At 45.5% G+C, this 24,570-nt stretch overlaps 2 protein-coding genes across 2 annotated transcripts in view; both read right to left on the bottom strand.

Annotated features, from left to right (window-relative positions):
* Positions 1–9,430: 9,430 nt before the first annotated feature.
* Positions 9,431–24,570, bottom strand: part of LOC141994519 (uncharacterized) — a 34,685-nt gene continuing 19,545 nt past the window's right edge. Inside the window, exons 2-4 of the mRNA XM_074964749.1 lie at positions 11,328–11,385; positions 10,659–10,763; positions 9,431–10,525 (exon numbers count right to left, since the gene is read on the bottom strand). Coding sequence (XP_074820850.1) covers positions 9,762–10,525; positions 10,659–10,763; positions 11,328–11,370 — 912 coding nt within the window. The 5' untranslated portion in view covers positions 11,371–11,385 and the 3' untranslated portion in view covers positions 9,431–9,761. The remainder of the gene's footprint in view (positions 10,526–10,658; positions 10,764–11,327; positions 11,386–24,570) is intronic.
* On the bottom strand, positions 11,809–13,378 carry LOC141994518 (uncharacterized). The gene is made up of 2 exons (XM_074964748.1): positions 13,337–13,378; positions 11,809–13,205 (listed from the first exon to the last, which is right to left on the bottom strand). Exons 1-2 carry the CDS (start codon positions 13,346–13,348, stop codon positions 12,519–12,521), a joined length of 699 nt encoding a protein of 232 aa, XP_074820849.1. The 5' UTR covers positions 13,349–13,378; the 3' UTR covers positions 11,809–12,518.

Here is a 24,570-nt window from a genome sequence, read left to right as displayed (position 1 = left end):
TTAAACAAACCCTTAAGCAGATTGTTAAAACGGCATGGCATTCACCATTTTGTTACTAATAATGAAGTCAAAGCAGGGGTTGTGGAGCGGTTTAACAGAACTTTAAAAACTAGGATGTGGAGATATTTTACAGCCCATAACACCTTTCGCTACATCGATGTGTTACCTGACTTTATAAAGAGTTACAACCAGAGCTTTCACAGAACTATACATACCAGACCCGCTGATGTTAACCCTTCAAATTCTCTGAAGGTATGGAAAATGGTTTATGGAGATGATTTTAAAATAAAACCGGTTGTTGCCCCTTTTCGAAAAGGCGACCACGTGAGACTATCTAAAACCAAAGGAGCTTTTGAAAAAGGTTATGAACAGACATTTACCGATGAGATATTCATAGTGGATGAAGCCTTAACCAGGGGTCAGAGACCTGTATACCGATTAAAAGACTACGAGGGTGAGACAGTTACTGGATCTTTTTACCTTGAAGAATTACAAAAAGTAAACCCCAAACGAGACAGGATTTACAGGGTTGAAAAAGTTCTAGCGGAGAAAGGAAAAGGGAGAAAAAAGCAACTACTGGTAAAATGGTTGGGGTGGCCTGATAAGTTTAACAGCTGGGTGAAAGCTTCTCAACTCTGTGACATTTAGACGCAAACAACAAACAAACAAAAGTTATTCCTCCCCGCAAAGTCAGAGAAGATGAGCGACGGCGGGTTTTACATTACTTTGCCCAGCAACGCCAGCGCTGCAGTTTTTCCCCAAAACACCAGCTCGAACTTTACAATACGGCTAATTAAGCCCTTGGATCTCCGGGGTGCCTGGGAGGTGGGGTTAGTGGAAATACAATACCCGCACAGCTGGAACACTATCAACGAAGACACCCCTTTTGAAGTCACCTTTGGAGATATGGCATGGAGTTTCATCCTACGACGAGGTTATTACGCGTCCATACCCGAATTACTGGATCATATGAACAGTATCATAGCTCGTCACCCCGCACCGCCTGAGATGGTCATGAACTATGACCCTGTGGGTAGAAAAATTAGACTTAAATCCGCCGCTTTTACTTATATGTTTTCTACCAGCGGGGAGCTAGCTAACATTCTGGGCTTGGGCCCCAAACACAGCGTCCAAAAATTCCCTTTCTCGGCAGACATTACAGGGGGTTTTAATTCCTTGTATCTGTACACGGATATCGTAGAACATCAGTTTGTGGGGGATTTTTCTGTTCCCCTGTTACGTTGTGTCCCCGTCCAAGGAAGGAACAACGAGTTTGTCACCATCACCTACGATAAACCTCATTACGTCCCTATCAGTAAACACCACATCGACACAATTACCATTGAAATAAAGACAGATCAGAACAAAAGCGTCTCATTTCGCTTTGGCAAGGTGATCATCAAGCTACACCTGCGCCCCCGGAGAGAGCGAGTTTTCTAAAAAAGCAAAACAGTATTATGGCGATCCTAAAAAATTACGGCGACCCCAACGTCTACAGAAACTATTACAAAGCCCAGGCGGGATACGCCCTTCCCGGATATCATGGGGCCCCCGTGATGTATGGGGCAGGCGTGGGTGGAATATTCCGTAGCCTCTTTCGAAAAGCCGTACCGCTTTTGAGGAGGGGGCTAGAGATTATTAAACCCCACGTAAAAACCGCCGCTCAAAACATAGCTAAAGACGTGGTAGGTCACGTCTCCCGCGCTGTTCTGGAGAAGGTGGGGAACACAGCTTCACAGGAAGGATTAAAAGGAGGAAGAAGAGAAAGAGAAATGCGTCATACCCGCGACGCGCAGGTCCCCCGAAACCCTTTAAAAGAAGGGCTTTGACCCGCAGGGTCGGCCATAAGCGAAAGTCCAAGAGGAAGCCTGGGCGAAAGAGGAAACACTCGCCGGCTGATACAAGAGATATATTTTAATCAACATGGCTTTCGTTCACTGCGGGTCTGAAGAATGCACCAAATCCGAACTAGACTTGTTCCAAATAGCCCCTACGCAGACCAGCATTGAGAAAAGCATCTACATTGAGGTGCCACCTCTGTCGGCCGTTACGGAGTCTGCCCCCATTGACTTCTTTATAGCAGGGAATGGCGTAGATTATATGGATTTAAACAACACACTGCTGTACCTGTGTTGCAAGATTGTAAAAGGAGACGGAACTGAACTCAACGCGGGTGCCGAGGTGGGCCTGGTGAATTACCCAGTGGCCTCTATTTTTAGTCAGCTGGATGTCACGCTCGGAGACCGTCTTGTAAGCCAAAGCAACAACTGTTACCCTTACAGGGCCTTTATAGAATCAGTGCTCAATTACAGCAACGACACCCTCGCCACGCAATTTTCCGCTGGCCTCTTTTACAAAGACACTGCCAGACAACAGGAAGACACAGACTTGGATGGCGAGAATCTAGGGTTTGTGAGGCGTGCAAAGCTGACCGCTCAAAGCAGAACAGTAGAGCTTCTGGGTCATCTACACAGCGACCTGTTTTTTCAAGAAAAACTATTGTTGAACGGAGTGGATGTGAAAATTAAACTGACGCGCAGTAAAGATCCTTTCTGTTTAATGGGCAGCGGAACCGAAGGCTTTAAACTGCGCATTCTATCAGCATCCCTTTTTGTGAAGAAAGTACGTGTGGCCCCGAGCGTCCGTCTGGGGCATGCCGAGGCCCTGCTTACCGCTAATGCCAAATACCCCGTGGACCGTGTGGGAATGAAAGTGTTTAGCATCCCTGCGGGCAGCAGGGTCAGTAACCAGGAGAACCTGTTCTTGGGACAGTTGCCCAAAATGCTTGTCCTGGGGTTCGTGGATAACGATGCCTTTAGCGGAAGTTACGCTAAAAATCCCTTTCATTTTAAGCATTACGATATTAATTTTGTGGCCTTGTATGTGGATGGTGAGCAGATACCGACCAAGCCTCTGCAACCAGACTTCGAGGCAGGACGCTGCGTGAGAGAATACATGAATCTGGTACAGACGGCCGGTAAACACATGAAAGATCGTTCTCTGTTAATCGACCGTGAGGAGTTTGCACAGGGTTACACCATGTTTGCCTTTGACCTGTCCCCCGACCAGGAATGCGCCGATCACTATTCCCTGATTAAAACCGGGAACCTGAGAGCAGAAATTCGTTTTGGGAAGGCTTTAACCATTACCGTCAATATGATCGTGTATGGGGTTTTTGACAACGTCATAGAGATAAATCAGAGGAGAAATGTTCTGTTTGACTACATGTGAACATGGACACCGTGCAGCTCTCACGTGTCTTATCAACAGACCCTTACACGAAAAAGAATTTCTTAGACGTGTTTCCCTGCGATTGGCTCCCTGGCGGCAAGCTGTCTCAGAGACCCCTAGGTTTGGTAGTCAACACACATCCACACAGCCGACCGGGTGAACACTGGCTTGCCGTGTATCTGGTGGAGCGTAACCTTGGAGAGTTTTTTGACTCATACGGGCATCCCCCGAACAGTGTGTTCTTTCCTAAAAGCATTATGAAATTTTTAAACAAAAATGCCACAGACATTGTGTTTCACAACAGACAATTACAAGACCCCAGCTCCGTTGCCTGCGGCTATCACTGCGTGTTTTTCTTACACCATCGTAGCAAGGGTTTATCTTTTGACCGGATTTTAAAATTGTATTCTAATGACTTAGTGCAAAACGACCGGATGGTGATGAATTTTGTAAAAAATAAATTTAAATACTTGGCCATGCCTAGCCTTGCTCAAAGCATGTTTCAACAAGCCCAGACATGCGTATCTTGCAACGATTTTCATAGTCATGTTACCCAATAAAGCACCCCAGGTGGGGAGTTTAAAGACAATCGATGTTTGGCGTGGTTTTTTTTTTAAAAAAAACAAAACACAATGACCCAATTCAGAAATGTTTTATTTAAAGCAAAACATTACCAGTTTTAAAAAAAAATGGAACGTGAAAAAGATCACAAACTGAGCCATTCGGCTCTTTTAGCCAATTTTCGTTTTTTAGATGGCAAAAAAGGGGTCACTGTTTCTTGGTCCACACCGGTGTCGGCGATTGAGCCCTTGAGGCGTTCCAAAAGATCTCTGTTGGTCGCGTTGCCCATGATGGAAGATGGCATGTTCAGTTCCGCCATGGCATTCATAAACACATCCCATCCTTTAGGTACATGTCTGCTAGGAACAGAGCGCGTCTGGGTGACGGCCCTGACTAAGTCGAGCATGTTAGAACCATTAACCACAGAGCCTTTGTACACAAAAGACCCTTTATCGGTCCATGAAGAAATGTTTTTATCTTGGCTCAGCTTATTTAGCAATACTGATGCATTTTTCTTATAACGCTTATTCACGTTATCCAACACCTCCTGAGCAACACAGTCTGAGGTCTTTGGTGTTTCGGAGGGTTTGGCAGTCACACTCTGTTCCTGTTCTGGTAGAAACAGACTTAGTTTTCCTTTGTCCACATCGCTCTGCTTCACGTACGTTAGGTACCTTTGAAGCACGGTGCTGTAAAGTTTAGCCTTTTCATATTCACCTAAGTCAGTTCTTTGAAGAACAGATTTCATTTCAGCATCCAGTAAGCGAGTTGCAGTCGTTCTGATATTTTCCTCTGCCGGAGGGGGAGCACTTAATTGCTCCAACTGCCGGCTGGGCACCAGGTACATTTTTTCTGCATACTCCATTATCGATTAGTTAAAAGCCCCGTTATCAGAGGGATAGCAAAACTTAACAGGGGTCCTATAAACCCCCCAGACTGCTTCACCAGACGCTTCTTTCTTTTAAGTGAAACCCTTTTATTACACAAAGTTTTTATAAGCGTGTGTTTCTTTTTCAGCACACGCACTTGCTTCGGTGTTAAAGGTACGTTTCCTTTTAAGGTGTTGAGCGCTATTTCTGAGATGGCTGCTACTAGATCGTCAGAGGCCGAGCACAGTATAGCCCTCCTTTGCTGTGGGGACGATTTGCTAAGTAATTTTAAAAGGCCCAGGTTTCTTTTCACGCAGCTAGACATGTTTTCAGTCAGCAACCCCGGCTGCTAAAAAGGGACCTGCCAATAATTCATCTCTTTTTATACAGGGCTGTTGTTCTTTTTAAAGTATAAACTGCCGGCCAGTCTGGAGGGAAAAGACCAGTTCTTAGCCTATAAGCTTCTGGTGTGGAAGCATTTAAATCCACCACCAGGTAGCCATAAGGCCTTTTGGTAGCATCCTCAAAAGCTTCTAGAAAGAACTGAGCTTTGCCGGGGTACATTTGCCGAGCGAGTGTAGCAATTTGTAATCTGTCCCTGGGGTTTTTGAACAGAACCATGTATTTTGTGTTTAGGTTAATAGTGCGACTCTTTTTTCCCTGGCAAAATACGTTCTGAACTATATACATAATGCTCAGGTTCCTGTGATGCACGTACTTGGTAAAGGCTTTCTCGATTTCATCGCTTTCACAAGCGGAGTTCATCAGATCGTCTATGATAATCATGTTCACTTTATTGGTAGGAAACAAACGGTCATCGTCAAAAGCATCAGGCAGACCCTCCACAAAATTGATAAAGGGGTATTTACAGAGCAGTTCTTTATACAAGGGTTGCCAACAACTGTAACACCACACAATATTCTCAGGCGTAACAGACAATGTTTGTTTGGCATTATCCAATACATTTTTTATAAAGTAACTTTTCCCGCAGTTGCTAGGCCCCGCGAGAATTGCAGAAAAGGGGTGTCTCCACCTCGTATCCATTTTTCAAAAACCGTAGGGCAGGGTTTTAAACCCTTCTCCTAGGACCCTCTTGTTGTAAACGACTTTCTGTGTTTTTTTAAGGGTTTTTGTCTCTATTTGCCACTGATTTTTGTTTCTTACAACAGAGGGTTGCTGCACCTCTATCTTTTTTGAGGGGTTCTCTCGCAGACCCGTGCAATAGTCCAGGACTAGATCTTTCAAACTGTCAAAGTTGATCTTTTCACAGTTTGCTACGTTCAGGGTAATACCTTTGACCTTCATACAAGCCTTTCCTCCCGACAGTTTGTACCCGTATGTTTTTGGGCATGCCGACACAAACTCGGTGATGTGTTGATCTGGTGGGATCTCGCTCGTGAGGTCCCCTAAATAATCCCCCAGAGGGGGATTCCAGGCCCCCTCCCTTTTCACAAATATCACAGAGTCAGTGTCGTGGTACAGGCACCGCTCTTGCAATCCGTCTAGGAGGTTGTATAGTTCTAAGCGGGCATAAGCGGTGGTGAAACAGGCTATGAAAACATTGGTATTGCCAGAGACAGAATAACGGTCTTTTGCGTGCTTCCAAGATACGCACGCTGTTTCATCGTCGATAAACTCACAGGATGAAACCTCGTAGTTGGGGGAAAATAGGTACTGAAAGAGTTCGTCAGGGTCTCTCACGATGCTGGTATTGGGTAGGTTGGTTCTTTGGCCGAATTTACCCCACAGAGAATTTAAAAACAGTTTAGCAATTTGGCGTTTAGCGGGGTTTAGCCTGATCTCGTGTCGGCGTAAAAGCACGCCTTCTTTCTGGTAGAAATCGTTAACATACTTATTTTGTTTGTCTTCGTCTGTGCACCAGCTGGGATACCCTGAAGCCTCTTGTTTCTGGCGGAGGTGTAATTTTATGTACTCCGAAAAGAGTTTATCAGATTTTTCATTAAAATGCCAGATTTCATAGATTTTAGCCACCACGTACCCCTTCGCTATGGCTGCATTCAATTCCACAGTGCACCAAGTCCCCAGGATGGCCCTCTCCTCGTCAGTGTGGGTGCACGTCTCCCGCTGCACGGTTTCCGCGCAGGTTCGGCATAGCGGGAACATAAGCTTGCCGCCCACTCTGACAGGTAACAATGGGAAAAAGAGGCCTCGTGGGGGGTACACTTTAACTTTTGCAATTCCAAAATAATTTGCAAGGGGTCCAAATTTGTCATAAACTATATCGGGGTGCCCGATAGGGTAGTCTTTCGTTTTGTTTACAAAAGGGTACAAGCTGGTAAAATCATAATAGTGGATTTCTTCCCCGGGCTTAGGTTTATAATATAGACGGATGGCGTTCGTCCTCCCCCCAAAAAGAGCATCCCTAGGCATGAGAGGCTGGGGTAACTGGGCTCGGTTTAAAAAGCTCGCAAGCTCCCTGTCTGTTTCTTTCATCACCACCCACTCGTGCTCCCAAAGAGTCCTCACTACAAAACCAAGCCGTTTTAGATAGTCGGTCTTGAGCTGCGTCTTGTAATAAAGAAACCCAAAAGTTGTCCCCGTCATAGGATTTTGTGCTTTTTCACAATGACAGGCGACACAGCCGTGAAAAAAACACCCATTAAACTCAAAGGCTATGTGTACCCCGTCAATATTGGCATAACCGTCTAAAAAGTAGGGGCCTACCTGTAGTTCCCCACCCTGTAAAGCGTGCCGTATTTGTATATGTTCTTTTTGAGAGATATACAACAGCCACTGGATAGATGGGGTCGAATATCTCTTTTTCTGTCTGTGATAGTTGTCTGGAGGGAGAAGAGCTACCGTGTTAGGCTCCAAAAACATAAACCTGTACATAGCCATGCAGACGGATGCCAGCGTTATGTACCGGAACGGATCTATACACAGTTTTATCTCAGTGAATTTACCGGGTTCTCTCTCTACTAGATCAACCTTCTCCGTCATATTCATAATTTCTTTTCTGTATAGGATACAAGCCTGTCTCAAAATTTTTACATCCTGCTGGCAGTAATACGCAAGCTCTTTCTGCAGGTCAAAAGTCTCAGAGCTGTGGTCTTGATACCAGTCGAGAAACTCTGCTTTTTCCCTGGGCATCATGCTTTCTACACCGTAGTGCTCCACACCGGGCATAGGCCCCACATAATTTTGATTTTCTAAAGTGTTAAAAAAATGTGGAAAATACCCTTTGCAACCTTCAAACCCCATCGCCTGTGGGAGCTTGCTAAGCTTCATGGGCAAGAAGTTTAAAGAGTCTATAAAACGAATGCCAAGGGCCTTAACTTCCACACACATTAGTTTACTGCCCTGAGTGATCAGTTCTATGCACATCTTTTCCTTCAGTAACTGTCTAACGCAGAAATACGCATCATAACCTTTGGAATTGTGTGCTAGGAACGTGTAGTCCCGGAACTCTTTGCCAATAAAGGTCTTAACAAACATAGAAAGACATTCGTCACCCTTAAATTCCCAGGATTTTTCCGGCTTTAGGGACATTGCAAAAATATAATTGGGACTGTGCAACCCAGTCTCCTGCATGCATTCAAAATCATAAAAAATATACTTTTCTGATGATTCGGGCTTTCTAAGGCTGTCCATAAAACAGAGGTGAATGTCTACATCTCCAACGATCAAACCCTGACACTGCTTACAGCGCCTCCCTTTACACCTGTGCTGCTTGTCCACGTACGCCTGACACTTACCGCACAAAGTTTTAGACAGGCATTCAACTTGGTTTTTTGACGCACAGTTGACATGTCTGTCTAAACACTCTTTGGACCGACAATACAGTTTACAGCTAGGACACCTCAGCTGCACACCCATGTTGTCAGAGCATGTTGCGCTCAAGCAGAGACGGCAACGATACCTGCAAGAATGGTCGTGACTGTACAGCGTGTGGCAAAACTCACAGTAATTTTTTGCTCCGAACAACTTTTTCACATCCAGAACCCCATAGTAATGTTCATTGTGCAACAGGATGAAATAAGTCTTAGGGTACACGGGGCCCCCCGTTTTAAAAAAACCCCAGCCACCTTTCACCGCATACAGCACCACCTGTATGTTAACTCCTAAATGCTGTTCAAACTTTGCTACATCAGTGAGCATAACCTTTTTTTGATCTGACCACCCCAGTTTCTCGTGCAACTTTCTCGCCTCTGCTAACAATTCTGCATCTGTAGGTTTATGACCGGCCATGACAGCCAAGAGCCCTCCCGCAAAACATAGATTGGTACCGGTGTAAGTCAGGTCTACTAAACATTGTCTCTTTTTATGAATAATCTGACTACTAAGGATAGAATTTAAAACTCTTCGAGCGCCCCCACCCCTATTTTTTACAACTGTCACAACAAGGCGCAACGTCCCATCGAAATGCAATTCTCTATTGCTCTGAAGCAGCTTTGAGGTCTGGTTCAAGAAATCCTCAGCGGACAGCTCATCCCTAGTTCTTCTGACTGAAAACAAAGGGTTAGTTAAACGACGGCTCTCTAAACGTAACTGTACGTAATCATCAGGGCCTACCCTACCATTAACATCATCAAGAACTAGCTGTATCCCTCTGTGTATGGCTTCAACAGCCTGTTGAGCTGAATTTATTTGCTCAAGATGGACAAAACGAAACTCCTCACAATACACCGACCCCCCAAATCTAGGTAATTCACGTTGCCAACTTCTCACTCTCTCCATATACACCTCTGCATTTTCAGGGCTACTTGGGGGTTCCTCTACGGAACCATCAGTGGCATCTTCTACATCCGATACTAATTGAGAGTCAGACTCTGAGACGCCTCCGTGAGGGGCATTGGGAGTCGATGGGCCTCCGTCTAGAGAGCACTCTGGGGAATTTTCTAAACCAGAGTCTGATTTCGCCTCCCCATTTTCAGACATGCCAGTTTGAGAGCCTCTGGTAGGGGGCATCTCTTTTTGTTTTTTTTCCCTCATTACCTCTTTAGCCCTTTTTAAAATTTTTACAGCGACCCTGGCCTGGAATTTTTTGGCAGCCATCTGTTTATCCCCCAAGCGCCGTCCGCCCTTTTGTTTACACACGAGCTGATGTGCACCCTTGAGGGTACCCCTTTCCACACCTAGTCATGCCTGATCAGAGCCACCCTTTCCAGCCCCCCTTTCTTTTAGGCCCCCTGAGGATTCAGCGTCCATCAGTTTTCTGAACAAAGCGTCGTATTTTTTCCAAATCTTTTTAGAATGCCGTAGTTTTAGACTCCCCGAAGATACAGCGTCCATCAGTTTTCTGAATGAAGCATCAAACTCTTCCCAAATACTAGAATATGGGGGATCTTTGTCAGTCCTTAGTTTTTTATTCACAACCCCTAGAGTGCCTGCTCTGGGTTTGTGAATGTGTGTGTTTCTGCACACATTCAGAGCCCCTAGAGTGCCTACTCCGGGTTTGTGAATGTGGACGTTTTCGCTCACAGTTTTCTCAGGGCTTGGTGCGGCGGTGGCCACTGAGGAACTGGAGTTGTGTTTGCATGGTTGCAATACCTTGGCATCGCAGGTGTTTTCAATCCTTGGTTTTTTATTCACAATCCCTAGAGCGCCTGTTCCGGGTTTGTGAATGTGGGCGTTTTCGCTCACAGTTTTCTCAGGGCTTGGCGTGGCGGTGGCCGCTGAGGAACTGGAGTTGTCTTTGCATGGATGTTTTTTACCAGAGTGTTTTGTTTTGTCCTTGGGTTTGACGTAAATGAGGTTTGGACTGGGCTGATGCTTCATCTGCACTCTTGTGCTGTTTTGCGTTGATAAAGGTCTCAAAGCAGATTCCTGGTTCTTTGGTGGTTCTCGGGGAGGGGTCCTTGTAGCTCCCACTACAGCCTTGTCAGAAGGGCTGCATATGCCTGCTTGGGGCAGGAGGGGGGAAAAAAAGCATTTTACAAAAATGTAACTTTGCCAGCTTTCTCACCCACACCTATGTATGTACTTAAAATACAAAACCTCATAAATTAACCAGACTAATAAGCAAAATATATTTACCCGGCTTCATCCATCCATCTGTCACTGATACTTGTGAATTTTTCTTTTCAATTGTCTCTTTCCTTTTTCTTTTGAGCATTTTTACCCGCTCAAGTTTTGACCATGCTGTAAAGCAAACAACATTCTAATAAAACACATGAAACTGTCTAGTAAACTTTAAAATAAAATAAAATAATATCCATTAGAGTGTTTTTTCTATTTAAAAAAGTCATAGCTTTAAAACAAAATAATCCATTTCAGGCTGTACAACAATCACAGGTTTTGAGTTTATTTCTACCACTTTGAAAACAACCCCCACAAATATTTTTTTTTTTTAAAATACATCTCATTTTGCAAAGTAAAAACCCTGCTAATTGGAAACACACCATCACCATCAGTTTGTAGACATATACTTTTTAAAAACCGCCTATGTTTTACACACACACACACACACACACACACAGAGTTTAAAACACTGTTTGCAACAAAATACTTTTCAATAAACCCACATGCTTTTAAAAAGATCCCTGGTTGTTCTGGCCCCCGCCCTGCCCCAGCCATGTGTGCTTGGGGTCTTTGGGGTAAGAAAAACAAGCCAAAATGTTAGTTAGTATTAGCTCCCAAATCCCTATTCAACCTATGTAATACCTGAAGTTATTAAGCACAACTACAGTTAAAAATGGTTTTTACCTTGGCCTGGTGATGAACTGCAACTTAAAGTTACTGGCTCCATGCTAAACAGACCACACTGCAATACAGATATGCACCATTATTTACTAAGATAGCATGGCCAAAAAATGGCATTATATAATATATATATATTTTCAGAGTTAAAAAAAAAAACCAGGGAACATACCTCCACTTGCAGCCCAGCAGCAATTCAAGAGAGTTTCTGTTGAAAGAGACAGTCTCCAAGCTACCTGAGGTTTTGTTGTTTTTTTTTTACACCATCCTAACTCTTTTGTTTCAAAATAGTTAGCAGGTTGATTGGATCACCCCTCCCTAGCATTCCCTTTTGTGATCGGGGGTGGGGAATAAGTTTTTCTGCACAATTGGGCTGCTTTTCTTTTTTAAGTTCAAATACTTTTTGTTCCCCCCACCCTGTAGGTGTAGGCCTTCTTACAGTAACCATTTCAAGTGAGGGGCCCTTTGCAGCTATCAATGAATGTCTTGGGGCTTGTTTTTGTTTTTAAAAACATGTTCTTTCATGCTTAAAGTTTGGTGGAACGGGGGGTGATTTCTAGAAAAAGTGCCCCGTGGCCTTCAACCAACTCCTGGGCCATATTTAGACTGGCCTATAGCGTTCCACCAACTCCAGGGGTTATATTTAAACTGCCCAATAGCATCTGCAAACTCCTGAGGTTTTATTTCATTTCATATTAATCAGAACTCACCATCCTCACCCACCCACCTCCCTTACTATGGGTGCACCCCCATCAAAATTAACCCTATGGCAACAAGGGTGAGTAATCACAGTCACCCTGGCTATTCAGTGGGGGGGGGGGTGGTTAAACCCGTTCAGTTCAACAGAATAAGTCAACTCTATTGTACTCAACCACATGTCTGAACCATCCCCGTTTGTTTTATTGTAAACACATTTTTAGGGTATTTTTCCCCCTCCCACAACATACATTTCAGCTTTTTTTTTTTTTTGCTGTAAATGGGTCTCTCTTACACAAAAGACACAAGAGCTAGGTTCTCACAAACAATTTTTTTTATTTAAAAGACATACAGCTCCTTCAAAACAAACCAAGATGCTCCATTAAAAAAAGAAAGAAAGAAAAAAAGACTTTAAGCTCCCTTAAGGGCCAGAGACCTTTTAACAGAAATACAAATAGTCACAAAGCCCTTTTCAATAGATTTTTTTTTTAAAATTTACAGCTACCAAGTTTTATATCGCATGTTTGGCACCTCACCATTTTCTAACTTAATCCTTTTAGATTTCTTACAAATAGCCTTTTTCTTAAGCAGGGTTCTGTAACTTTTTGTGCGGACCAGACGGTCAATATAACGCTCTAAGCAGGCATCTTCCGGTTTGGTCATTTTCTTTAAAACATGGTCAGGGTCTCCACTGAATTGCACAGCATTTATCAAGGTCACCCCTTGTGCTAAATGTTCTTGGGTTAGGCATAGACATTGCATAGCATAACCTATGGCAATCACAGTGTTTAATAAGCTTTCCAAACACAGCTCAGCACACAGGCCCCGGAGCTTGCAGTTTATATCCACTGAAGTCCAAGTCACACAGTCATGGTGCCGCTGGCCTGGTGCATCTATGACACAGCCCTCACAATCTTCAAAAAGCTTTTCCCTAAGACAGTGATTAAGAACAGAATAAACAGCAACGCGTACAATAGTCTGCATGACTTTGTTACGCTCACGACGTGGCACTGGCTCAGTCAGTTCCATGCCAAGCCTCCTCCTAAACTCCTCATAGCCGTCATCCTCGGAGTCCTCTTCAACATTTTGTATTGGCGTTGAGCAAAAACAAGGTGGGCCCGGTTCATCTTCGCTGCTTGGTGCAACGCTGTCTAGAGTCTCCGGGTCCTCTAGAAAAGCATCATTGAGCTGTTGAGAGATTTTTTTCAAAAAAGAAACAGCGTAAGCACCCCACTGCTCGGTTTTTGATTTACACAATCCCTGGTTCCTAGCCCCGTTACAACCCCATCCCGACCGTCACTTCTTAAGCATTCATTTACCTGAGCATTCATCTTGTCCACTAGTGACTTCCCCGAGCTGCGATCACCTTCCTCCTCCCGGGGGGTGGCCAACAAGAGGCCATCACGCTCATCGTGGGGCCCCACAAGCGGCTGGGTTTCAGGGTCCGGGGTATCCATCAATGGCTGGGCCAAAGGGCTCCCCTGAATTGCCCCCTCCTCCTCCTCGGAACTGTCGCTGATGTAGCGCTTTCTCCGCGGTTTGTTGAAGGCCCTCGGGTCTAAAACAAAGTCCGAAGTTCTCACGGGGGTGGTGAAGGAGTCCATGTTTCCACGATTTCTAAAACACGCGCTCTTGGTAAAAGACAGCCTCTTCTGCCCGACGCTGGGCCTTATGGGGTGATGGTGCTGCGCTCTGATTGGCAGAGGGGTCATACGCCCCTCTTCTGGGTGGTTCACCCCATCCCAGAACCTGCCCTATTTTGGTCAAATCTGCTCTCGGGCCGGCCTGATTGGTAGAGGTTGGTGGGAGGAGTTGTTAGAGGGGTCACACGAATCATTTCCGGACGGGTCACCCCGCCCCTGGAACTCATCCTAATTGGTCAAATCTCCTCTTGGTCCTATCGGAACAAAACCCCTCCTGATTGGTAGCGGGATGGGGGGAGGAGTTGTTAGAGGGGTCACAAGACCCACTTCCAGAGAGGACACCCCCACCCCGGAACTCGCCCTGATTGGTCAAAGCTCCTCTCTGGGAGGTCCTACGGGGCAAAACCCATCCTGATTGGTGGGGGGGGGGAGGAGTTGTTAGAGGGGTCACAAGACCCACTTCCGGAGAGGACACCCCCCTCCGGAACTCGCCCTGATTGGTCAAAGCTCCTCTTGGGGGGGAAGTCCTACGGGGCGAAACCCATCCTGATTGGTAGAGGGCAGTGGGAGGAGTTGTTAGAGGGTTCACATGACATACCTTGCTTCCGGTCACGTGGCAGCCTTGACCCTGGAAGTAATACCCCATGGGGCAGGACTTCCGGTGGGGGGGGGGGCAGAGGTCAAGGGGTGGGGCTAAAGGGGTCAAGGGGTGGGGTGGGTGTCACATGACACACCTTGCTTCCGGTCATGTGGCAGCCTTGACCCCGGAAGTAATAATCCATGGGGGCGGGACTTCCGGTGGGTGGGGCTAAGAGGTCAAGGGGCGGGGCTGAGGGGTCAAGGGGGCGGGGCTAAGGGGTCAAGGGGCGGGGTCAGGGTTTGATTGATGGTAGGGCCCTTATACTACTAATAATACTTACCGTACCTACCAATCAAGGCTGGTACAAGGATTAGTTAAGTGTTCTGAACATGTTTGCACTCATATAGTGACATATTATTATGTCTTCAAGATGCAGATGAGCATTCAAGAATATTTGACAGGTAATTTGAAATGTATGTGGGCATATACTTTGTGGCCCACATGTTTACTTTTAACTGATGTTAGTTTTTAGAGCCCTCAGTTAAACTAACTCCAATCTTTTCCAAAAGCAGTCTGTTATTTAAAAAGTTATTTCTTTAAGTTACTTTAATATAGTGTGAAGTATGTTCCTAAAACTTTTTTTCAGGGCAGCCTTATTTTCACTGTCGCCTGTGGGCCTGATTCTCTGCTTATCGAAGACCTGATCCATAGCTCATTGAAAGGCATGGACATTCTTTTGTTGACCTTGGATCAGAGTAATGTCATTGACTAAAGGGGAGCTGATTTCTATTTCACACCAGAATGAGAGAGAACAGATTCAGGGACTGCAACAGAATCTAATTTAAGCATAAAGATTTGTGCCCAGCAGAAAAGACGGGACTCTCTCTCTGATATTGTTGTACCTTAATAAAATAACTCTGCAGTGTCCAATACACTAATGAATATTACCTTGTAGTATATAGACTATTACCTTGTAGCAAGCAATCATCTGTTAAGTATCAAGAGCAGAGTAACTGATCACTTTATTATTCTGCTTCAGGATAATATCATGAACTTCCACTTGAACTAATTACAACAGCACAGAAAAAAAAGGAAGAAAAGCCCATGACTTAAACAACATAGTCTTATTCAAGTAGCAGTATGTTATATAAGTATGAAGTAAGATATCTCATCATATGATCTGCAAAACCACCCAGTAACCATAGTGTAATTATAGCCACACCATCTGCGCTGCTATGGGGCTTTTAGTATAAACCAGTTTTTCAGGTTTTTGTAGTTGATTTCACTAAAGATAACCTGCCAAAAATAATCCTCTGACACTGGCACAGAATGGGTCAAATTCTGCTAGTCTTACAACATTAATAACCATGTTGCCTTAAATTGGCCTATAAATGAGCAGGGTTTGGATCTCCACCTACTTCCTGGATGCCCCCCAGTGTTCTTACAAGTCATATGGTAAATTTCTTCCTTAACTGTGAATTTCTTCCTTTTTATGTCTTTCTCTCAACCATAATCCTCTTTTTATGTCAATTATGGGAATTTTTATTTGCATGGCTCTGAAGAACTTTAGTGGTCTCTGAAGCATTTAAATTGAAAATTCCAAGTGAAACATGTTTCAAGGAGTAAATATTTAGACTGCAATAACTGTTTAGAGCCTGATCCTGAAAACCCTTTTTCATCTCTGTAGTCCTGTAGAATTTATTGGGACTACTTGGTTGAGTAAGGAATATAGGTGTGCATAAAGGTCTGCAGGATTAGATCATTAGATTGTCAGCTATTTGGGGCAAGAAATGTATGTAAAAGACACCTACCTTGCTTTTGTAGCTACATGAAATACTTCAGTCCAGTGGCAAATAATTTGAGAATTCAGGAAAAACTGGGTACTTAGATTATTTGTCACATATGTATGGCTCAAAAATAGATTTGCTTTGAATAATTTTGTTCTATTTTATCTACATTCTCCTGTCTGTTCATTGGGATATGTAATCCTTCACTTCCTGTCTCAAAATGATGGTTGCTGCCAAATCACATGCCATGTTGCACCCTATGATGCTGACCCCTTCAACAGGTGGGTCAGCAACCAAGCCAAGGAAAAAGAAGATAAAGAGAGGCAGGGTTAGTCTGAGTCTCTGATTCCATTGGCTTCTATCAGCAGGATTCAAGGCCCCAGCAGAAGAAAGTACACCCTGACACTGACTATGGCAGCAGTAGCATACAATACCTGAAATCTTCACTCCACTGTGGGAGCTGCTGACAGGCAGCATAGCCCCAAAAGTGGTGACACTGACAAATGGGGGCATTGGCCAGGGGTGTAGAGGATGTGCTTCCCCTATCAGCCTCCCACAATGAGATTGTCATGGAGTCCCAAGTGAAATTTAAAGCTGCTATTGGTTGGTTGAATCCCAGAAGGTGTGTGGTTGTACAAACACCACCAGTCTCCCCCTGGTGGGTGAATAAGTCCTGGGATGCAGTGACTCCTTGCATCAGTGAGGGATGACTCAAACCATTAGTGCAGGGGTGGCCAACCTGAGCCTGAGAAGGAGCCAGAATTTACCAATGTATGTTGCCAAAGAGCCACAGTAATATGTCAGCAGCCCCCCATCAGCTTCCCCTCTACCCAGTGCCTCCCGCCCACCAGCAGCCCCGCCAATCAGTGCCTCCCCCTCCCTCCACACACCTCCTGATCAGCTCTTTCGTGGCGTGCAGGAGGCTCAGAGGGGGAGGAGCGAGGGAACAGCAGGCTCGGGGAGGGGATGGGAAGCGGTGGAGTGGGGGCAGGGCCTGTGACAGAGCCAGGGGTTGAGCAGTGAGCATCCCCTGGCACGTTGGAAAGTTGGCGCCTGTAGCTCCCGCCCCAGAGTCGGTGCCTATACAAGGAGCCGCATATTAACTTCCGAAGAGCTGCATTAGGCTCCAGAGCCACAGGTTGGCCACCCCTGCATTAGTGTCTTTTTTCACTGAGGACTTGAGTCAGAATTCTGTACTTCAACTTCCATTCTGCAACAGACAGAGATGAACTTTTGGACCAGAACCTTCCTGAACTTGGGGTTCAAAATCCTTGTCTGAAACTGAGCTTCCAGCATAAGAGCTCATCGGTAATTTTGGATTTGACTCTGTAAAACCTTACTTGTGTGACCAGACCCACTAAAGTCAATGGTGCTACTCACATGAGTTAGTGTTTGCACAATCACAGCCTTGGATTTTAGTATCCTCAGCTGAATTTCTAGGTCATGCACTAAATATTAATATGCAAACAAAAAAACAGTCTGCCGTTTTTTCTCCAAAAACCCAGACACAGCAAAGCTGTCCCTTAATGACTTCCTCATTGTGCCTGTGCATTTAAGGACATATGGTACTTTCCACCCCTAACTATAAATTCCTCTGCTCTGGTTCTTTTCAACAAGCTGGATCCTCTTATCATCTAATTATGGAACTGTTTTTTTGTTTTGTTTTTTTTTTGTATAGCTCAAGAGACCTTTATTTATCAGAACACCACCCATCACCAGCCCCTATGTTTGTAGTATCATTTAACACATTCTTACAGAAGCCCATACTGTAATGCAATGGGAATTTGCTGGTGGACACTTCTGAAGAATAACATAGTGCTAAGGCCTCAGGAGGTTCATAAAGTATTTGTAGAGTGAATTGCCCCTCCAAAAGAGCAAAGGGCACAGCATCACTAATGCACACTTGAGACTGCTGCTGTAACACTGTGGTTTAAAGTGCTGAGGGCGTTCCCGTTCCCACACTTGAGAGATTACTTCTGTTCCCCTCTACCATAAACTGTCTTTGCCACATGCTGATTTGCTACAAACCAAGAGAGCTGGAGGTGAAAGACATAGGTTGCTTATGCAAAGTAGCATTTGTCTTGTAGATCAGATGAAAACGAATACTTTTTTTTTTTTTAAAGAAATCTACAAGCTCACTCAGACACACCCAACTAACTCAGATTCTGACTCATGTACGTTTGCAATAATGTATCTCTGTTGGCACAAGCAAGAAATTAATTGGTGTTAGGTTATATGTATGTCTCACACTCAGGCAGTTGCTGATCACAGAGATATGGCTGATGCCAAGACTGTTTGCGTGGCATGAAGTCATGCCGGGAGGTGGAGGAGGAATGGTTTAATGGGGGAAAAACATCCATGCCTGATTTTCAGAAAGAAAATGTAGGCTATTGTAGGGTGTAAAGAGGTTAAGGTGGTCTCCCCAACTCCCCTGCCACAGATTTAGGACATTAAAAAGCAAGCGCTGCCAGCTCAGCAAACCTTAGGACTCACTGCTACAAGTTATTATTGAAACCCCTAGCTAAGTAGGGTTCAAAAATGGATGCAATTCCAGTGTTGTCACAGAACAAAGGATGTTAATTCTGCCTCTCCTTGATGGAGCATGGCCTGTGCAGGCTACTTCTAATGGAGCAGAAAGGGGTGGGTTCTCTCCACAGCTCTTGTGGAGCACTGCAGTGTGTGCCTGCCTGTCTCTGGAGTGCACGGAGGAGGCTGTTCTGTCCTCTTCCCCCGGGTCAGAGCGAGTGGGATGCTGAGGGTGAATGCAAGGTGTTTTTCTTCTCCTGCGTACCAACCACCAGAAACAGGGGACAACTCTTTTCCCTTGCAGTTAGGTTGATGAAGGGTGTAGATTACAGAGCTTGGGGTTTTCCCTCTGTCTCTAGCAAGGGGGTGGGTTAAAAGAAGACACTATTCTCCCTTTCCCCATCTCATCGTCTATGGGGATACGAAAAATTGCTCGATCCCCCCAGAACACAGAGTGACGTTCTTTCTCCCCCTTCCTCCCCAGAGCTGGAGCAGCAGAAATATTCCCCTCCGACCCCCCGCTTGCGAGTCAGGCCAGGAGTGGGGGTTGTTTTCCCTTCCCTAAAGGGCAGACAGCAGGGAGGTGGTCACCCTGCCTGCACGGGCAGGAGAGGTAATTGGGTGAAGCACATTGCCGCACCTGACCTCAGGCTTTTAGGAGTTTTCTCAAGCCTGCTTGCAAAGTCTCAGGGCTTTTCCCTGCTGCAGGGCCGTGGCTGTAGCAGGCACAGCCGGGAGACCAGCAGTAGGAGCGGGAGAGGGAGGAGAGCAAGTGCTCCTTCCAGAAGACAGTTCCCGGCTCCGCATTGACCTAGAGGCCGGGGGAGAGCCCTGCCCGGCTGCCAGCACCGGCTCCGCGGCCCTGTGGCTTTCTGGAAGGGGGGGGAGGGCGCGCCCAGATGCACGGGGGGGGGGCACAGGGCAGGCCGGCGGCAGGTCCCAGCTCCGGCTGTGTTTGTTCCCCGGCGCACGCAGCAGCGGCTCCACCCCAGGGAGGTGGGGGTGCCGTGGAGGCGGAAGCTGCAGCTCGCGCGGTCCCTCCCCGCGCCGGGAGCGCCCATCGCGTGTCTAGCAGCGAAACCGCCCATCCGCCGGCCTAATGCGCCGCACAGGCTGGCTGCGCTTCAAGCCGCGGAGTCACCTGAGGACAGCCGCCGCGCCAACACGTCTGCGCTTAAAAGGGCTATTCCTCCCTCCTGCGTCCAGCTTCCCGCCCCCGCCTCCGGCCTGGCCGCGTGCCCGTCCTCCTGCGGAGCCTGGCCCTTCAATGCTGGGTGGGGCCGGTCCCCCTCTTCCCAAGAGTTTACTTGTGGGGCCCACCAGTGTTCCGGGGAGGGGGGAGTCATGGGAGGTTTAGCAAAACTATATAATTAAGCAGACTCCTGGGCAGTAAAATTTATTAATTATTAAACACTCTATGCCACGTTGTCAGCCTAGCCTTAAGGAGTCCTTCATTGCTGCCTCTGCAAAAGTTACCCTTACACTTGTTTGTAGGTGCAGTTTTGCCACTTAAACCCAGTTACTGCAAAATTAAAACACCCCTCATCGTTATGGCGATGAGTAGTCTCCTTGAAGTTAATGCAGCTACTCACAGGAGTAAGGGTAACTATGCAACTGACAGGTTTCAGAGTAACAGCCGTGTTAGTCTGTATTCGCAAAAAGAAAAGGAGTACTTGTGGCACCTTAGAGACTAACACATTTATTTGAGCATAAGCTTTCATGAGCTACAGCTCACTTCATCGGATGCATACTGTGGAAACTGCAGAAGACATTATATACACAGAGACCATGAAACAATACCTCCTCCCACCCCACTCTCCTGCTGGTAATAGCTTATCTAAAGTACCCAGTTTGTCAGCCCCGCTCAGGGAACTTCAGAGCTATCTAAAAGACAAACTGCACCAGAAAATAGTTGCAGGGGCAAAATTGTACTAGCAATTTTGTGGTATGAAAGAGAGTCTAGCCTTTGAAAATCTGCCTACTGATACAGTACCTAGAGGTACAACCCTAGGGACAACCTTGACATTTTTTGCTGCAGGCCTGTAAAACAATTTCTTGCTGCCTACCTCCCTTAAATACAGCAGATTCCTGTCTATCAGATCACCCTAAGAGTTAAAGGCCTGATGGTTCTGGGAGGCTTAACACTCCCACATAATTCATTTCCTTCTGAAAGAGTGAATCAGTGCTTGTTTCTTTCAATCCTAGGGATTGGTTTCTGTTTTCCAGGGTCTTCCTTAAGGAAAATTTTAAGTGACTTTCTCCTATACATTCTTAGCTGCCATAAAAGAAGGGATTTCTGAGGGCTAAAAGGCCAGAGCTGCATGACTGAACCTCTCTCTACACCAGCTTCCACTGTAGTGGTCGCCTATATTTGGGTCTTGGGGTGATACAGCAATAGAAGTTACGATGTGTGAAGAAATCCGTACTTGACTAGTTTTTTCCATAGCAGGGAGAGAATGACTATCTACTCAGTTTTGAGCACCCTCACTACAACAGAACTGAAAACCATTTTTTGCATCACTGCAAAAATCACTATTTCTGAGGGGGATATATTATATTGATCATTGTCATTTTCTGTTGGGACCTAAAATAAAGCCACAGTATATTATACTGGTCTGGTAATTAGTGTCCATCCATAATACCAATATCCATTAACTGAATCAGTACAAGAGATGGGTCAAAACTGACATAACAACTTCTGAAACAAACTCCGATTGTTTGGATAAATCTAGAGGCCAAATTCAGCCACCCATGACTAAGTTTGAGTTTGCAAAACCAAATTTAGCTTCCCATGCCCATCTCTAGTCATTAAGTTCAACCATGTAGATTTAATGCTGAACATCTGAGACAGATTTTCAGAGACTTAGATTTGAAACAGAGTGCTGTTATTTTAAATCAACAGCGTGAATTTATCCCTTATTACAGAAGTATGGCAAATTGGAGACTGAGTTTAAGAAAGTTAGCATACAGAGCTTAAAATTTGCTAATGCTGTGTATTTGTCATTGCACATTAATTATCAACTGAACTTTTAAATTAAAAAATGATAACAGTACAGCCTATAGCAGTGCTTATTAGAGTGGGGCTTTGGAAACTAGAACTAAAATATAAAAAGAAATGAGTGCATACAGTGGAGCAATTAAAGGGTTAAAAGAGAGCTTTGTGGTACTTCATAAACTTGTCAGGTACATGTGATGTATGGCCATCATATGCAGACAGGCAGGACATAGGGGAGGAGGAGGGGAAGGAGAAGGGAGGGCAGTAGACTACCAAAAGCTGTGAGAAATGCCTAATCCAAACAAACAACAGATGATATGGACATTTCCTCAAATACAATATGGCTTTTTAAAGAGGGTTAAATAGACAAATAAGCAAATTAATCTTGATTAAGTCTTGAAATGTCACAATCCCCAACATGCACAAAAGCCTCCCATGCTAAATGATGTGGCTTTTTTTTTTTTAATTAAAGTGATGCTATGGAGATGGCAGATAGTCAATGTGGACATCATTCTCCCCTCAGCTACAGGTATGTAACTCCTTCTGACGTTGTCAATGGAAGCAGCATCTCTTTCTGAAGGCAGATTGAGCTCTGTGTGTTGCAATACCAGGCTATGCTACCTTCCTGAAACAGAGGGCATTGATATCCTCTTTGATGCGTAGAAAAAAGTGTGGGCCCAGTGCAGCACTCAGTTTACATCTACAGAACCCTTCAGAATGAACTGGGCTAAATTCACCCCTGGTGCAAAGCCACTGAAATCTGTGGGGCTGGCCCAGTAACATCAGCAGTGTTGCACTGTTGGCACTAGGCCATATTCTGTTTTCTCTTACTTTCAACCTGCTTAACTGTATGTGAACATTCAGAGACTTGAAGACTTTTAGCCAATCAGCTTCAGAATCAGTGATCTGGATTGTCCAGTGCCTTGCATCTTTGTCAGTCATTTTCACCTGTGGAAAAATGCTTCTATTCCAGTTTGTTGGTGTTCTGCACCAGCTTCGCACAGGTGTGAATGGATACACAAAGCTGTAGGGAGTGGAGAATCAGGCCTATTATCTGTGGCCCCCTGCAAACAGAGAGAGTTAACCAAGAGCCTGTGTGGAATCAAGTATGTTTCACTTGCAAGAATCCAAAACTGTTGTTTCTCCTGTAATTGTAGAAAGCAGCTTGTTTTAGCCAACATTCTTTTCAAGATACCTTTGCCAACTTATGAACAATGCTGTGTTTCATCAAAACATATTATTGTGCAAAGGGATGTATAAACATACACCATAAAGGTTATGCTGTTATTCTTTCCACCACAGTTCATTCTTGTTTTCACAAAGACATGCTTCAAAAGGAACAACTAATTAAATTAATAGGATTCTTTCTTTTTGGAATGATTGTGTACGTGACTTTTAGCTGCATCATCAAGATTAATCTGACATACACACTTGTAATGCACTGAAGGTCATGCTGTGAAAACTATGGTACAGAAATTATGTATTCATAGCAAGCAAAAAAATGAATAGGTGAAACAGTGAGACAGGAAGACTAGAGTAAGACAAAAAAGAAAATGTGTGTGGACACTGGAAATATTTTGGGACCACATACTGCATTTCCAAAAGGCATGTGGAACCTGAAAGGGGGTGGAATTGCTGAAGCTCTAGTATGCAGGGGGGCTTATGGTCGGCACTTTCTGTGCACTGCAGAATGGTGGTTCCTGGGGGCTCATTTATTGCAAGCCCACAAGAATTTTAGGGGTTGTGTGGGGGCACAGATATCCAGTTTGTGACTACACAGAACTGTTGACCCCCATGCCCTTGTGGAAAGGTGGTGCTGTGGCTACAGACTGCACTGTGGGCCATGGCATGCTGTCATGGCAATTGAACTGTGGTACAGTGCTCTGCAGTATGGACTCTCTGGCTAAGGCTGAGCAGCAAAGAGCTATGGAACTGAAAGGCTGAAAACAGGGTGGGTGGGTGAGGACGGACGGACATGTGGTTAGAAAAATCCTGTAGCAATTATCCTTGTGTTCATCTGACACCAATGCTTCAGTGTGGTGGGTGTAGCTAGGAAATGGTGATGCCTTTGTTTTGGATGCAGTGCCCCTTTAAGTTTCTAAGAGCTCTGTATGCAGTCATTTTGTTCTTACAGTAATTGTGATCTGTAGAGAGGACACACATTGTCACACAGACTTTACTGATGTAAGCAGAGTCAGGATGGGCTCCACCCTGACATCTGGTGGTGAGGTGTGGCAAGTAGTGGAAAAGAACTTCAGGGGCTGATCTCAATTTGCATAGGCACACCCACCCCGCCTAGAATGAGGCCATAACTGCCCAAATGGTCACTTTGGCTGTTGTGGGATCCCCAGTGTCTTTGTTATTGGGGCGGGAAGAGTAAATTGTTATTACCCTGATTATGGGAACTGTGCTTGGAACTGTACTTGGCCTTTTGTTATGATGGAGGGACTCACCATCAACTGAGTAGCACTCGCTAGGCAAGGGACATGGGTTCCAAAACTCTGTGAAGGGAGAGAGACTTGAGACAGGTATTAGTACCTGGTGGTGTGGGCCCCTTTGTGAGGGCCTGAAGCACCAATTGCACCTCTGTCTCTCTCCACTGTGGAATGTCAGAGCTAATTTGGGTCTATTAAGAGTCTTGCTACAGGTACTGTGCTGCATTCACTTTGGCCTTATGGTGCACCTAAGGCCCCCACTACTATGAGCTGAAATCACTGAGCACTGTGTCAAGTAGTGGGGAGCCGGAAGATCTAGAGTGCAGTGGTGCTGTTCGTGAGACGGCGAGCTGTGCAGAGCGGAGCTGTTCATGGGACGGCGAGCTGTGCAGAGTGGAGCCGGGCGTGGTGGAGCGGAGCCGTTCGTGAGACAGCGGCGGGTTCGTGAGACGGCGAGCTGAGCAGAGCTGTTCGTGGGACGGCGAGCCGTGCAGAGCGGAGCCGGTCGTGGTGGAGCGGAGCCGTTCGTGAGACAGCGTAGCAGAGCAGAGCCCTGTGGGGCAGTCAGCTTCAGGACACGTAAGGTA

This window comes from Natator depressus, chromosome 10 (assembly GCF_965152275.1).
Source record: "Natator depressus isolate rNatDep1 chromosome 10, rNatDep2.hap1, whole genome shotgun sequence".
NCBI lineage: Eukaryota > Metazoa > Chordata > Testudines > Cheloniidae > Natator > Natator depressus.
The sequence above is the reverse complement of the archived record's forward strand: the minus strand, read 5'-3'. Positions and strand labels throughout refer to the sequence as shown.